Source organism: Psammomys obesus, unplaced genomic scaffold (assembly GCF_907164565.1).
Source record: "Psammomys obesus unplaced genomic scaffold, mPsaObe1.curated_primary_1811, whole genome shotgun sequence".
Taxonomy (NCBI): domain Eukaryota; kingdom Metazoa; phylum Chordata; class Mammalia; order Rodentia; family Muridae; genus Psammomys; species Psammomys obesus.
In genome coordinates, this window is record NW_026594184.1 from 5,187,751 (window position 1) to 5,203,055 (window position 15,305).

Genomic DNA, 15,305 nt, shown 5'->3' on the forward strand with positions numbered 1-15,305 from the left:
TACTTTTTAACACAGCTCTTTATTCAAAGGAATCAGGGCTCTTTGGAGAAATGGTTGATCCCAGGTGCTAGGGCATGGAAAGTATGAATCTGGGATACTATGTAACAGCTGCTGAAAACCAGTGTATGGCAAAAGGACATAGGAGGGGGTGAACAGGTGGCTGTTTAACAGTACTTGCTGTGCTCTCAAAGGACCCTAGTTGTGTCGTCAGCACCTACGTCATAACTACCTGTTACTCCAGCTCAAGGAGATCCAATGTTCCACTGTTTCTCTTTGACCTTTGAAGGCACCCCCACACACTTATTGTACACAATACACACACACATACACACAGACAGACCTATAAATAAATATATTTTTCATTAATTTATTTAATCACTTTACAGCTTGATTGCAGCCCCCTCCCTACTCTATTCCCAGACCTACTCTAATGTCAAAACTCCACTCCCCTCTCCTTCTTTTCATAGAAGAACAGCCTCCCCCCCCATGGGTACCAATCCACCCTGGTACATCAAATCACAGCAGGACTAAGTGCTTCCTCTTCCACTGAGACCAGACAAGGCCGCCCAGATAGGAGAAGGGATCCAAAGTCAGGCAACAGAGTCAGAGGCAGCCCCTACTCATATTATTAGGGGACCTACATGATGACCACACTGCAAAGCTGCTACATATGAGTAGGAGTCTACGTCCAGCCCATGCATGCTTTTTGGTTGGTGCTTGATTCTCTGTGAGTTCCCACGGATCCAGGTTACTTTATTCTGTAGGTCTTCCTCCAGCTCCCTCATTCCTTCCTCCCACTCTTCTGCAAGACTCCCCCAGCTTGACCTATTGTTTGGCTGTGGGTCTCTGCATCTGTTCCCATAGGCTGCTGGAAGAAGCCTCTCAGAAGATGGTGTGTTAGGCTCCTGTCTCCCATTGGGTGGGTCTCCAGTTGGGCCAGTCTTTGGTTGGCCATTCCCTCAATCTCTGCTCCAACTTGATCCCTACCCTTCTTGTAGGTGAGATATATTTGAGGTCGAAGGTTTTATGTGTGGGTTAGTGTCCACCTCAGGTCCACTGGTAGTCTCACCTGGCTACAAGAGGTGGTCACATATCTCCTCACCTGCTGCTGCCCATAGACTCTAGGGAGTCTCCCCTATCCCAGAGCTGAGCCCCCACCAACTTCTGTTCTCTCTCCCAGGGCTCCCTGCTTTCCCACACCTGATCCCCGCCCCATCTCCTTTCTCCATCTGCTGCAGATGTGTGTTGTATTTCCCCTTCTGAGTGAGCTTCAGAAGTTACACACACACACACACACACACACACACACAGAGAGAGAGAGAGAGAGAGAGAGAGAGAGAGAGCAGGGGACCATCTATTTTGAAAGTGATAAAATACATGTGGTTTAATATTAAAAACTGGCAACTAAGGTGAATAGTATATGGAAAGTCTTTGGGTGTACTTGCAGTTTTTCTGGATTTATGAAATTATTTCAAACTGCAAAGCCTTTTAAAAGTAAGTTGTCATAAAGTGTCTCCATGAACTGTCCAGGGTGACCACGACCATACATGTTATCTGATTGCCTTTCCTCAGGCATTACTCTACTGCACCATCTATTCCAACTTCTGAAATGTGTTATATCCCATTTTATTTTTTAATTGATTCTTTGGGGATTTTATGTCATGTAACCCAATCCCATTTATTTTCCAGTCTTTCCATGTCTGCTCTCCACCCTTGTAAATTCTGTCCCCCAAAAGGAAATAAAATAAACAAACAAAAGTTCTCTATTTCTTTAAAAAATACTGAAAATAAAATCAAGTGTTTATAATGTGAACTATGCATTAAAGTCTTTATTTTTGGCTGTTTATAGAGGCTTGTAAAGGGTTTTCTTTTAAGATAAAATAAACCAAAAACAAGCAAAAGCTATCTAAACTGTTAAATGTGATAAAATACTCTTGAAAAATTGACAGATCATGTGGAGAGGCTTCTTCTCTACTGGGATAGAGAGCTTGGACTTGAATATAGCTACCTATTAGTTCTCTTGTGTGAAGGATAAACTTTTACTCAAAACTTGACCTACTCCTAGAAACAGAGAATAAACTCCTGGAATATGGTGACAGAAAATAATTATAAACAGCAATAAGAGAGGCAGACCTTTAAAACTTTGTCTTTTTATACATGTATATATACTTTATTAAATTCACATTCTTAAGATAGACACTAGGTCAACATTTCACAAAACTTTCTATTATTCCAAAAGCAGTTATCATAAAACAGTGATTTATAAGTCGGTCAAGCAAAACCAGGATCTATAGGATTTTATTATGGTTTCATTTCTTGTAGTAGTTTTCAAATAGAAGCTTAAAATATATGATATAATATGAGAATAGGAAGAAAGAATTTTAGTTTATAACAACAACTGCATTTCAAATATTAGACTTTATATAAAAATAAAGGGGTACTGTCAACAAAGCTGCTCTGTGGATTAGCATATTACCTATCTTTTGTTTATTTCAAAACAATCCCTGCTCAAACTTAGTTTTCTAGTCCATTTAAACAATATACGGGGCAACCATAACAAAAGGTTAGTTTACAAAAGAAAAGACAATAATGTGGCAAAAAAAATTCATAGGAGAAAGTGGGAATTGACAGAGGTAGGAGAGATATGTGAGAAGGTGGGGAGTGAGAAAAATCAGAATGAATTGTATACATGTATAAAATCTGCAAAAGAACAAGTTTAGAACATTAAATTAAATTCATTGATAAAAGTTGGCTTAAAACTGTAAAGTGAATCTTCCTGACCCTTTGATCTCATCACACCATTTCAATTTGCTGCTCTGGTTTTACCTTGCCACTGAATTTTTAACATAACTTTAAATATCATCACATTTCAAAGGTTACTTCTTAACAGTCCTAAATTTGGATGTTAAATTTGAACTGAAAAGTGTCCCTTTGAGGCAAATAAGACACAAGAATGAAGGCAGACCATTTCCTAAAAGACAAACTCATCTCTCATTATTATGAAAGCTAAAGCTGTTGGAACACGGTTCATTAACAGAGTGTATATACCAAGTGCCATCAAAAAAATGTTTCTTTAAAACAGCACACAAGTGGGCGGTTCTTGTAACAGCACATTTACGTTAGGTTTGAAGGATTATGAGCTTTTCACAGGCTAAAGAAACATGGGAACTAAAGCCAGTAATAGCTGTTATGACAGTGATTACAATGTAAACTTAAGAACAGGCCTGATTCTATAATGCAACTGCTGCAAGCTACGTGATGGTCTCTAATGATTAAAAGAGAGGTTTTGCTGTAAGCTCACCAACTTCTAGCCTGAAGATGCCTTCAAACCACCTCCAAGGATTTTAGATTTCAAAAGACTTAAGTTTAATCACTTTCTGTTTGTTTCTTACATTCACTTAATATCACGATTCTAGCACATAAATGTGAATATAAACACAAATAGTCCATCTACTATGTTGAACATTAAAAGGAAGATAACAACACAGACATTCTACGTAGTGTAATAAATAATAAATAATGTCACAATACATCACACTTGGATTTCTTAAATATCTTAGTCAGGAGTTTCCACTTGTAAATAATGACAGCATATTTTACGTTACACTGCACATACACTGCTTACAGCTCAAAAGACTTCTGGAAGCAGAGGGCACAGTAGCATTGACTTTTTCAGCTCCTCAAAGCTTCCTTACAGATATTAAACAGCCCTCTATAAGGCAACAAGAACAAGAACTGGGTTCTGACTCTAGCACAACACAATAACCAAAAACACCAGGTCACTACATGACAAAACAAACTCAATGACAAAAAAAGGAATCAGAAAAAAAAAATCAAACAAGACAGCACTCACATAAAGCTTCCACTTCCACAACACCCTATGATACACGTCCCCTACAGGACAGCAATGTACCCCAAGGCACCCAAGGCCTCATAATACTACCCGAGACATTGACAGCTTCATGAACGCTTGCTTTTGTACAGTGGTTTGTGTAAATAACTATTCGTTCATTTGTAGATGCTCCACACATCTGGTCAAGGCAGGAATTTCTTCTCCTTGATAACACCACCTAGAAATATCAACAATATTTTATATATTCCTTAGGGCACCAAGTTTGGGGAGGGAGACAGCAACTGTGGTAGCTAAGTCCTAAGAACCAGAGGTGATTAATGTAGGCATCCTCTAAGTCCATTGACATTCTCCACTCTAAAAGCAGTCTTCACTGCATACATCCCAACAGCAAAGAAGCAATAAGGGTGGTGATGGAAGCGACTATGGGTTTCTTCCCCTCTGTGAGAAATGGCAAGGAAGCAGCTCAAACAGGCAAGGGAAACAAAACAATGTACTTTAAAGCTGATGCAGAAAAAAAAATGAAAATTTGATGTAATCAAAAGCAATTTGAAGATTACTGTGAAATAAAGAGATGGGAAAGTATGTAGTCAACAGAGAATTTTTATAAATCTCTCAAGCAAGAGAATTTCTGATCAACTCTGTTATGTTACTGCTAGGGAAAAGAAAAATCATAGAAAATATGCTTTGGTGTTTGCCTTAAGTGCATGAAGGTAGGTGTTCTTTGAAGCACTAGGGAAAAAATCCTTCAAGCAATCAAAAATGTGTATTTGAGATTTAGTCATCAAACATAAAATGAGGTCAGCCCAAATGAATGTTAGTAAGGTGACTATGCTTGCAAAATTGAACTTTAGAGGAGAAATGCCCAGAAATGAGCATCAGAATGGTTTCAATCTGCCAAACTTTAATCCCCATTGTGGATCAAAGTTCTCTGCATTCCTCACTGAATGGTTTATGTGGGAAATAGTTAAAACACTGAATCAGAAATGGGTAAGTCACTTGGGTGAGAGATCATCCATCAAGATGAACGAAGAGCATGAAGTGGAGCATGCTACTGGAGACTCTGCGGGAACGCTGCCTGTGGCCAGTAAGTCTGAGGACAAGCGACTGCTGACACTACTGCCATCCAAAATATCAGAACTGAGGACAAAGCAAAAACAATTATAAGCGAATGCATGTATTAGCGTCCACAGAGCATGCAATGACGTGATTTCAAGGACGCACACATCAATACGGCATTGGTAAATACTAAGAAGCATAAAGGCCACAGCAATGAAATGCGTAATGTACTGTGCTGAGAAACCCGTGAAATTCACAAAACCACAGAAACCCCAAAGTAAGACTTGTAACGTCCTGTATAATTTGATTATCCCCCTGGAGGTGCCTGACTATCTAACATATATGTGCTCCTCTTGATATGCCATGTTTATTGTATGTGTATGGTGAGGGGGGGTCCTGACCTTCCATCTTTGTATTTATCTTCTTACCTGTGCAGAGCCTTAAAGCAAGAATAACTGACATTTACTAAGGTACCTATTCTCAAGCTAGCTGAAGTGTGCCTTCACACATGTTACTTCTATTTTTTCCACTGCCCTAAAACCATTTTGTTTGCCTATTCCCAAGAGGTTTCAATGCAAATATTTTTAATGATTTTCTCCTTTAATCTTTCCCATTCTTCTCATCCTTACGAATTTGTTATACTGTTTCCTTTCAGACCCAAAGATCTTGCTATCTAGAAGAGACTCCTTTTCTTACCCTTCTTGTTACTCTACATTTAAGCTTCTAAAATGCACTCCTCATGGTCCTCACCATGTCTCTTTAATCCAAACACCTGGCTTCTGTTCTCATCTTCCCTCCAAAATTAATTTGGACAGCAAGTGCCTCCATAAGCCATCCCAGGAATATGCTTCCCATCCAGCCCAGATGCTCAGTGTTCCCAGAAATCAACCCTGGCCTGCCTTGAAAACATGGCTTCTTCATACTTTACACGGAACCTAGAACTTCTGCTTGACATCAAGATACCTTTCTTGCTTCAATTCCCAGGGATCATAGATCTGTGCCGTGTATTTGCCTTGACTTTACTCACTCACTTATTCTAATATTTACTAAGTGCCTGCCAAGTGTAGAAGGTATGTAGACACTTAAAGGACAATGGTGTGAAGGACAGACAAGGTCCCGGGCTCAGTGAATTTACAGGAGAGTGGAGGAGACAGAGACTTAAATAATTAGGCTCATGAAAAAAAAAATTACACTTTGTGATAGGAGTAATAAAGGGCAGAAGGGCCAGGGGGCTATGAGAGTTTGACCTATGGGGAACCTGATCTAACCTGGAGGAACTGTGAAAGGATTCTTAGAGGTAAGGTTTGCATTCTGGTGGAAAAGACGAGTAGGTATTACCTCGGGAAGGTGTAGGAAGAAGCAAAGACAGTTCTGGGAATTAAAAGCAGGCAAGTACAGAGGCAGTACAGAGTCAAGAGAACACAGTGAGAGCCAAACTGGAGGAGTCGTCCAGCAGTTTAAGTTCACACAGACACTCTTTTTATATTTTGAAATGGAAGAAAAATATAGAATTAGAGAAGCAATTATGACTCAAGGAAATATGGGTTCTAGTATGTCATTAGCTCCTTGGCAAAACCCCATTTTGTTCTAATACATGGAATCAAAATATTATACCTTTAATATTATTTTTGTAAATTTCCAAGCTGATATATTTCCATTGTAAAGAAGCTCAGAGTACATTTGTAAGTCTCGGGCCTATGCCATCCTCCCCAAAGGCATCTTTTCCTTTTCCACCTTTCCACTCATTGTTTTTGAAATGTCAGTTCTTTCTTTCAAGATTTTACCTGCAGTGCTAAGGGTGGGACCCAGGCCCTCATGCATGCTGAGCAAGCACATTACCACTGGAGCTACACCACAGCCCCCTCTGCCATGTTTTTCTATTGCCTGTGGGTTGTTTTTAGGTGGAGACAGATTACAAATAGGTTTTAGAAGAGTAAAAATAAAAAAATGGAAACAGTATACTCCACATCGCTCCTACACTATGCACACTGCTGTCAAATGCATCATTAATAATACCACTTTTAAGGAAGATGTCTGGAAAACTTAGTTGGCTCTGATATTTGTTCTACCACATAGCAAAATGGTCCAAAAATATGAGCTACTCAACAACTGAAAAAAAAGTTGCACAGATAATTCAAGACACTGGAAAATCAAAAGGACATTTCTATTTGCTTTTGGAACATATGTGAATTTTCCCCTGGAGCTTTTTGCCTAGACTAATATTAAAATGAATTGACTTTCCTAAGGCACATACTGGCTGAGCAGCACAAGGGCATGCTCTATTCCATTTGGCAGAAAGAAAAAGACTTAGATTAAAATTTGGCCACCAAGCAGATAATCTGATGATAAAAAAAGAATTCTTTATTGCAAACAGTAGAATGACAGCAAGCCCAGGATTAGGAGATTTCATTTGTAACAAGACCTGCTCACTTAGGTGACTCTTGCATTCATTCCAAAGCACAAAATAAGACTGCAGTGAAACGTTTTTCTTAACATTGTTGATTACTTACTAGAAAAGTGCTGACAGAGACTTTACCAATTAGAAAAAAAAAACTGAACATTTCAAAATGTCTTCTCCACCATTACACATAAAAGTCTCTAATTTTTCTCACTGTTGGAAAATGGCAAAGCTACATTTTGTTTCTGCTGCAATTTAGCTTCAAAACTTTGTAGTGCTTAAAAAGTAGATATTGCCACTGAACTAAGATCCAGATTCTGTTCTAGTTAGCGTGACAGGACATGGAAGCAGAGGTCACAGGCCATGTTACCCCATCATTAATTAGATCCATGTAGAGCAGGACTTGTGTAACCATGTAACTCCACAGGAATCACTGTGTGCATGTAACTTTTATTGATCACCATTACATCTCATACCGGAGCCTCTAAAAGCAAGAGTCTGGTCCAATTTGAGTCTCTTATTTTCTCACATAATATCTGAGCAGAGTGCTAATGATAATGAGCCTTACTTCTAAAAGCCAGACAATCATGAGAGAGCAAAGATAATTCAGACTAGACCGACATGGGACTATCTGAATTGAAAGTGAACTAATTCATTCCAGCCAGGACAGATGTGGAGATATGGCTCAGTAAGTAAGGGTACTTGCTGCCAACCCTGATGACCTGAGTTCAAAGGACAGAACCAACTCCTGAATGTTTTCTTCTGATCTTCACATGTGCATGCCCCTACACAAATAAATAAACAATTGTAGAAAAATCATCTAGGCATGGTGACACATGCCTGTTGCTCCAGCGTTTCAGAGGCAGAAGTAGGACCATCAGGAGTTCAAGGTCATTATCCTTGGCTACATCATAAGTTTAAGGCTAGCTTTAGATAAAGAATGAAATTCTATCTCAAAAAACAAAACAAAAAACATTAAAAATAATAATGATAGATAGAGTGTGATAGCACATGCCTGTAGACCCAGAACACTTGAGACTGAGGCAGGGAGATCTGAAGTTCAAGACTAGACTATATATGGACTATATAATGAGAAGACTCAAACTATAAATCTAACCCAAAGTGTTGAAATTAACCATCACATTAACCACTGATGCACTGGGCAAGAAAACTCGAGAATTTTCTTTCTTACAGGCAAAACATGGTACCACTTAATCTTTACCACAGGGTTAGAGACCATGAAAATACTGGAGACACATACTGTCTTATTCCCAGCTCAATGAGGAACAGAAGAGAAATTCTTAATATGAAAAAAAAAAGCAATCAAAGTACCATACAAGGCGTACTTCTGAATTATGTTCAAACTCTTGATGTTCACTAAATGCAAAATGACATAATTCCAGCTTTGTAGTTGGCAGTGTTCCCCACATTCTGTTGACAGTGAGTGACTTCAGGATTTTTTTTTAGGAAAAAAAATGGGAAATAAAAAGTATGCCCAAATGGACACAAAGCCAAAATGGGTTCACATTCAACGTTTTAATTTAATTTATACTTCAAAGATGTCACATATTAAAGATTATTAAATAGCACATAAACTTTAAAAACTATAAAATGTATTTTTTTTCTTCTCTTTGTGGTATGGGACAGGGAATAAAGAAAAGTTTAAAAAGATGAGATCATATCTGCTATTTATCAGGTCTTTGACCTACTCTCTTAATAGACAGCAAAAGAAAGAGTCCTTACTTTCCTTATCAAGTAGACTGCCATCTTTAGCAACAGAAATAAGCCCACAGATGGTTCCTATCTCGGGCCCCATTTCTAAGAATATGGATATCTGATTTTGACCAATGGAACTGCATTAGGAAACAGAAGTTTCTGTAAAAGCGAATCTAGATTCAGTATGAAGAATAACGCCAACAAAATTTCCTCACTATAGAAATAAATGTCAGCATCCTTAGTATATAAGGTGCCCTAACGCTCTTAACGGTTTTAAGCAAGTGTTCTGACCCACTGACCCTTCTTTCTAGTCATTAGTTTGTGTGTGTGTGTGTGTGGCGGGGTGGGGGGGAGGGGAGTCTCACTATGTAATCCAGACTTATCCCAAACTCCTAGGTTTTGTGATCCTTTCAACTGAGAACCCAGGGCTATAGACATGTGTCACTAGACATGGCTAGCACTTATAAGTCTTGACAACTTCTTTTTTTGTGAATTCTGAGGAATAAGTTCCTTTAAGGTCTCATATAACTGTGGCTAGTCTCTAACTCACCATGTAGCTGAAGTCACTCATTCAGTTTAAGTTTCACTTAGCATTAATGTCTGTGCTGCAGGTTTACTCATGGTTTGCAACAGCAACTGAAATTCCACAACAGCACTGCCATATCCATGAATGCCCACAGAAGGAATGAGGGCCACAAATAAATACTCTGACTTTTCCTTTTCTATCTTGTTTCATTTTGATTTGAATTTTGGTATTCTGTAGATCAAACCCAGGGCTGCAAGCATGCTAGAGAAGTGCTCCATCAATGGGATATGCTTTCTCTGCCTTCCTTTCTGATTTCCTTTTGTTTAACACAATTTACTATATAGTTCAGGCTATCTTGTTTCACTATGTATCCTAGGCTGACCTATGGCAATCTGCCTCAGCCTGCATTGTTCTCGGATTATAGGCATGTGCTACCAAAACCAGTTCCCTCTCCTTGCTTTCTAATTTGCATGAACTTCTTTTGCTGTTTCCTGGCAATATAGAAAAAAAGACATAAGATATAAATATATAAAAATCTCACCATGCATTTTTTTTTGCCATACTGGAGATAGAACATAGAGCCTTGTACAAACTAAACATGTACTGTACCACTGAGTTAAACACCCAGCTCCGTGCTATCCTTGTCTTCTGCTTGGCAAAATGTTATAAACTTTTTTCTCATTGGATCACTTAATAAATAACTGGATAAGCAAATCTATTTATAGTCATGTGCCTATACTCATACTTTACCATAAAAGCCACATGCACTTTGCACCAGGTATATAGTTTCATCCACTCACCCTCTTGACAAGCTTCAGGAATTGCTCTTAGCAATCTCTACATACCTGGGAAGACATGCTGTACCAAAATTAGCACACTGAACTACCAAGGACACAGAAAGACAGTATCAGTCAGCAAGCCTCATGAATGACAATAAGCTAGGACTTGCTTACCTGGAAGTGCAAGTTATCTTAAATAAAATGATACACATGCAATTTGGGAAGAGGAATTGTCAACCCTTAAACCAGTGAGTAGCTTTTATACTTCTTCCATTTAGAGGATAGCATTCTATTTTAAAAGTGAGTGCCTCTGTGAGTTTTAGAAAGGATTCTCAGCTATAAAACCCAGGGGACAAAAAGTTCTAAAAGGCGTTACACAATTGTGTATAGAACATGGGTACTCAGCAAGTTGACTGGAATATCCTGAAAGATTTCAAAATATTACCTAGGAATTGCTGCTAGGCTTTCCTCTCAGGTGTCTGTAGGCATCCAATTGCTCAACTTCAAGAATAGGAAAAGAAGTCCATTCTCTCATAAAACTCTGAAAACCCTTACATTACAGACCTAACCTAGAATAAGAGAGACTTATGACCTGGACTATAATTTAGTAATTGTTCCTATGAAACTTTACATTTAAGCTGAGGTTGATGGTACATGGCCGTGGGCCTAGTACTCAGGAGACTAAAGCAGGAAGGGTGTGAGTTCTGACCCAGCCTTGATTGTGTAGTAAGCTTGAGGTGAGCTTGGACTATAAAGTAAGATTGTGTTTCAAAATGCAAAGAGAAACTGCAATCTTAATTAGCATTGTGACTGACTACTATAAATTCTCTAAAAAGATTTTTATCACAATACATCACATTACTTAGCAAATACCATTGGCATAATGTTTTGAATATGAAATATCCCCCACCAGCTCATGTACTGAATGCTTGGTTACTTGGGTGGTGGCACTATTTTGGTTGGCAGAAAATTTAGGAGGAACAACCTATATGTAGCAAGGAAGCTATGGGGGCATGAACATGAAAGTCATAGCTTGTCCTTATTCCCTTCTTTTCTTTCTGCTTCCTGGCTTCCATGAGGGCAGCAACCCCTGGCAGGTGTTCCCTCTGCCACGATGACCTGCATCACCAAAGGCCCAGAATCAAGAGAGCCTGAGAACTAGACTGAAACCTCTGAAACCCTGAGCTGAAATAAATCATTCTTCTCTTTTTCATGCCAAGGAATTTGTCACAGTGTTCAAAATCTCAACTGGTACACACAGTTAAGAGAATACAGACATCTCTTAAAGTCAAAATCTTGAAACATAAAATGCCAGCAGTGATAATCAATATCCATTTTCTCCATAGCAAGCTAGGGGCTCTTTCTCACACCAGTCAGGTGATGGATGACACTACACCACACTATCCTATCCACTGAGACAGGCTGACCTACCAGAGGCTAGGAACAAAGCAAAGGTACAAAAAGGATACATGTACTTCCAAAGTAGTATAAGTGACTTTCAGAAGTCCAGGTCATTCAAAATCACTTACACCTCTGTGGAGACTCCTCCTCTGTGAGCATGGACTATATTTTACATTATCTCAATATTCTTTCAATGTGGTTCTTTTTAATGTGAGTCATACCCTAATAGTTTTTTTTGTTTTTTTTTTACCATGAACTGAGATCAGACAGTCGGGCAGCATCTGTAGACAGCATGTTGGCAGAGCCTTGGAAGAGTCTCTTAGGCTGGCTTTCTGTCTCCATTTCCCCTATAACAAAAGAAATGTAGCTACCATAAAACAATTTTAAAACCTAGAACTGGTGCTAAAATGAGGGTGATATTTGTTTAACCAAAGCTCAGAATGGCTCAAAACTATTATGTAAAAGCTCTTGCATGTGCCAGGACCCCAGAGTTCCAGAGCCTAAGGCAAGATGATCAACAGTTCAAGCCTGGGCTACATTGCTACTTCCCGGTCAGCCTACACTATATAAGATCTTTTCTCAAAACATCCTCCCCTCAAAACAGTGACTTTCCCATGTGCTTTAACATAAAAGAAATATGTTTCTATATACCTTAGCAAAAGGGAATAGTTTTGTTTCATGCATTATACAATAGCATCTCTCTCTCTCTCTCTCTCTCTCTCACACACACACACACAAACACACACACACTCACTCACTCTTTAACTTGAATCAAAACTAACCAATGGTAGAAATAAAGCAAGTATTCCCAAACAGTTAAAGTTCACAGAGAATATTTTATGGCTAGCAAAGAGTACTTATTTTATATTTTTTGATAGCTTAACATTCCTTGAGACAGCAACAAACTACATTTTCTGATGATGTGGAATTAGGAGGTTAAGTTAGATGATGTACTAAAAATAAATATATGGTTGAAAGCACACCTGTGTGAAAGCAGTAACAGTAATTCAACACAGATTTGGAACTAAACTGGTCTACTCAACCCTGTAGATTTTCATAGAACTTATAATCATAAAACATGGTGTCAGTGGAAATAGTGCTTAACATTTTGCTACTATTAAGGGTGTTTGCCTCTTCTCCGTGTCCCAAGCTCTGTTTTCATTTCAAATGTATATAGTCTTTGGATTTGAAGACCTTTACCTGAGCTTAAAATAGAACACAAAAGCCAATTTAAGATAAATATGGGGAATATGTCTGTAATCCCAGCATTTCTGAGGTAGAGGCAGGAATAAAACCACCAAGTCTGAGAGCAACTGGGCTAGCCAGAGTGTTACAACAGCCTGCACTACAGAGGAAAACTTTGTCTCATCACAATCAAGGAAGTAAGCAAAAACTAAACCTATTGGATTCAGGAGCCTGTCTATACCTCAGCAGGAACATGGAACTGAACTTAAACCTATCTGAACTACTTCTGGCAGAAAAAGACCAAAAAAAGAGCACATGTAACCTTCTGTTCCCCTGTTATGAATTACATCATGTCAATGTTCTTCTGGAGCTATTGTGAAAATTACTGAAAGTCGTAAAAGCTATGTTTCTTTTTGCTTTGTTTGGTGCTTTAATATACAACTTTGAAACAACACCGTTCTTAATTCTAGCAAAGAATCCCTCCACCTACTGGTAGATATTGGAACAGCTACTAAACAAACTAATTCCAAAAACTTTCTGGGTGGATTTTACTTTAATGATAATAACAATAGCTTTAGTTTAAAGTGTATTTTCACCTAATACTCCTGAGAACATTCTGAAGGTTATAAAAAAATATCTTGCAAGATTAAATAAAGGGGTTTGGCTCACTACATACAAATGTCACTATTAGGATCTACTCTCCAAAGCACATCATCTTTAATATTGTTTTGAGAATTTCATATATATATAAACTTAAATATGACCATATTCACCCCAATTCCCCTCTCTTACTCTCCATGGGTCCTTTCTTCATGTCCCCATTCCAATTTCATACCCTCCTACATTTTTTAATAACCTACTAAGTCCAATTAGTGTTGTTTATATGTGCATGAGTTTGAGGTTCAACATACCAGTGGCTACAACTCTGTGTAGTCCTGGGTAGTCTAGACCTCACTAGGTAACCCAGCCTGGTTTCAAACTTACAGTGATCCTTCTTCCTCTGACTTCCAACTACATGGAACAAAATGCTACGTATATCCCCCTTTGCCCAACATCTCTGTGTCTGTGTCTCTTCTATCTTCTTTCTTTCGTAAACAAGGTTTAATGGATCCGTCCTAGGCAGGTTTTAAACTTCCCAGGTAGCAGAGAATGACCTTGACCTTCTGACCAGCCCTATTTGATTTTTTTGAGACTGAGCCTCATGAAGCTGAGTTGACCTTGAATGTCACTATGTAGAAGAGGAATGAGCTTGAATTTTTTTTGTTTTGTTTTGATTTTTTTTTTTTCGAGACAGGGTTTCTCTGTGTAGCCTTGGCTGTCCTGGATTCACTCTGTAGACCAGGCTGGCCTCAAACTCACAGCAATCCACCTGCCTCTGCATCCTCTAGTGCTGGGTTTACAGATCTTGAACTCTTAGGCATCCTGTCTCCACTACCCACGTGCTGTGATTATACAGTGGTGTGCCACCATACCTAACTATCCTTAATTTTAAGTTGCCTCAAAGATAATACTTCTGAGTTTGTGTGTGAGTCTAGGACTAGAAAGATTTCACCAAAGCCATTTTCCTAGTATTAATTTATTTGTCCTAAAGGTGATCTGGATTGCTTATTTTTGAGGGTTAAAAAAAAAAAGATGTGTTTATTTTTAGGTGTACAAGTGTTTTACCTCCATATGTGCATGTGTACCATGTGTGTCTGGTGCCTGCAGAGGCCAGAGGAGAGAAGGGATCAGATCTTGTGGAACTAGAATGGTGCTTGGAACTGAATCCAGTTCTTACAGGAGCAGTTTGTGGTCCCAACCATTGAGCCATCTCTTTAGCTTGCCCCACCCTACTTTTTGGTTTCTGGAGGCGGTTTCACTCTATATCCCAAACTGGCCTAGAACTGGCTATGGCCAGGATAGCCCCAAGCCCTGGTAATTCTATTGTCTTAGCCTTCCAAGTACTAGGATTATAGGCATGAACCACCATACCAAGCTAAACTACTTTTTTTTTAATGTTTAGAGATTTATTTTTATTATTTTTAATAATGTGTGTGTGTCTGTATTCACGTTGACATGTGCATGAGGATCCTTTGGAGGATGGAGGTATCAGATTCCCCCTGGAGTTACAGGTGTGTATAAGCCACCTAATGGAGGTTCTGGGAACAAAGCTCGGGTCCTTTATAAGAGCAGTATGCTCCCATAACCACTGAACCATATGTCCAGACCCTGAATGGTATTTTTAAAGGCAATTATTAAAACTCTTCTTTAAAATGGCATCTGTTCATGCCTGTAGCTTAAAGCATTTTTGTTTAGTAATTCTAGTATTTCAGGTTTTATATTAAGGTCTTTGACCAATTTTGAAGTGTGTGTGTGTGTGTGTGTGTGTGTGTGTGTGTGTGTGTGTGTGTG

General features: G+C 38.7%; 1 protein-coding gene across 5 annotated transcripts in view; it reads right to left on the reverse strand.

Moving 5' to 3' along the window:
- Window positions 1-2,142: 2,142 nt before the first annotated feature.
- Pabir2 (PABIR family member 2) overlaps window positions 2,143-15,305 on the reverse strand; it is a 26,409-nt gene continuing 13,246 nt past the window's right edge. For 2 of the 5 annotated variants that reach the window (XM_055618075.1, XM_055618076.1), the window contains exons 8-9: window positions 11,980-12,076; window positions 2,143-4,070 (exon numbers count right to left, since the gene is read on the reverse strand). In XM_055618075.1, the coding sequence (XP_055474050.1) occupies window positions 4,001-4,070; window positions 11,980-12,076 (167 nt within the window). In that variant the 3' untranslated portion in view covers window positions 2,143-4,000. Of the gene's footprint in view, window positions 4,991-10,754; window positions 10,830-11,979; window positions 12,077-15,305 lie in introns of those variants that run through there. The other 3 variants (XM_055618074.1, XM_055618073.1, XM_055618077.1) reach the window with 2 other exon arrangements.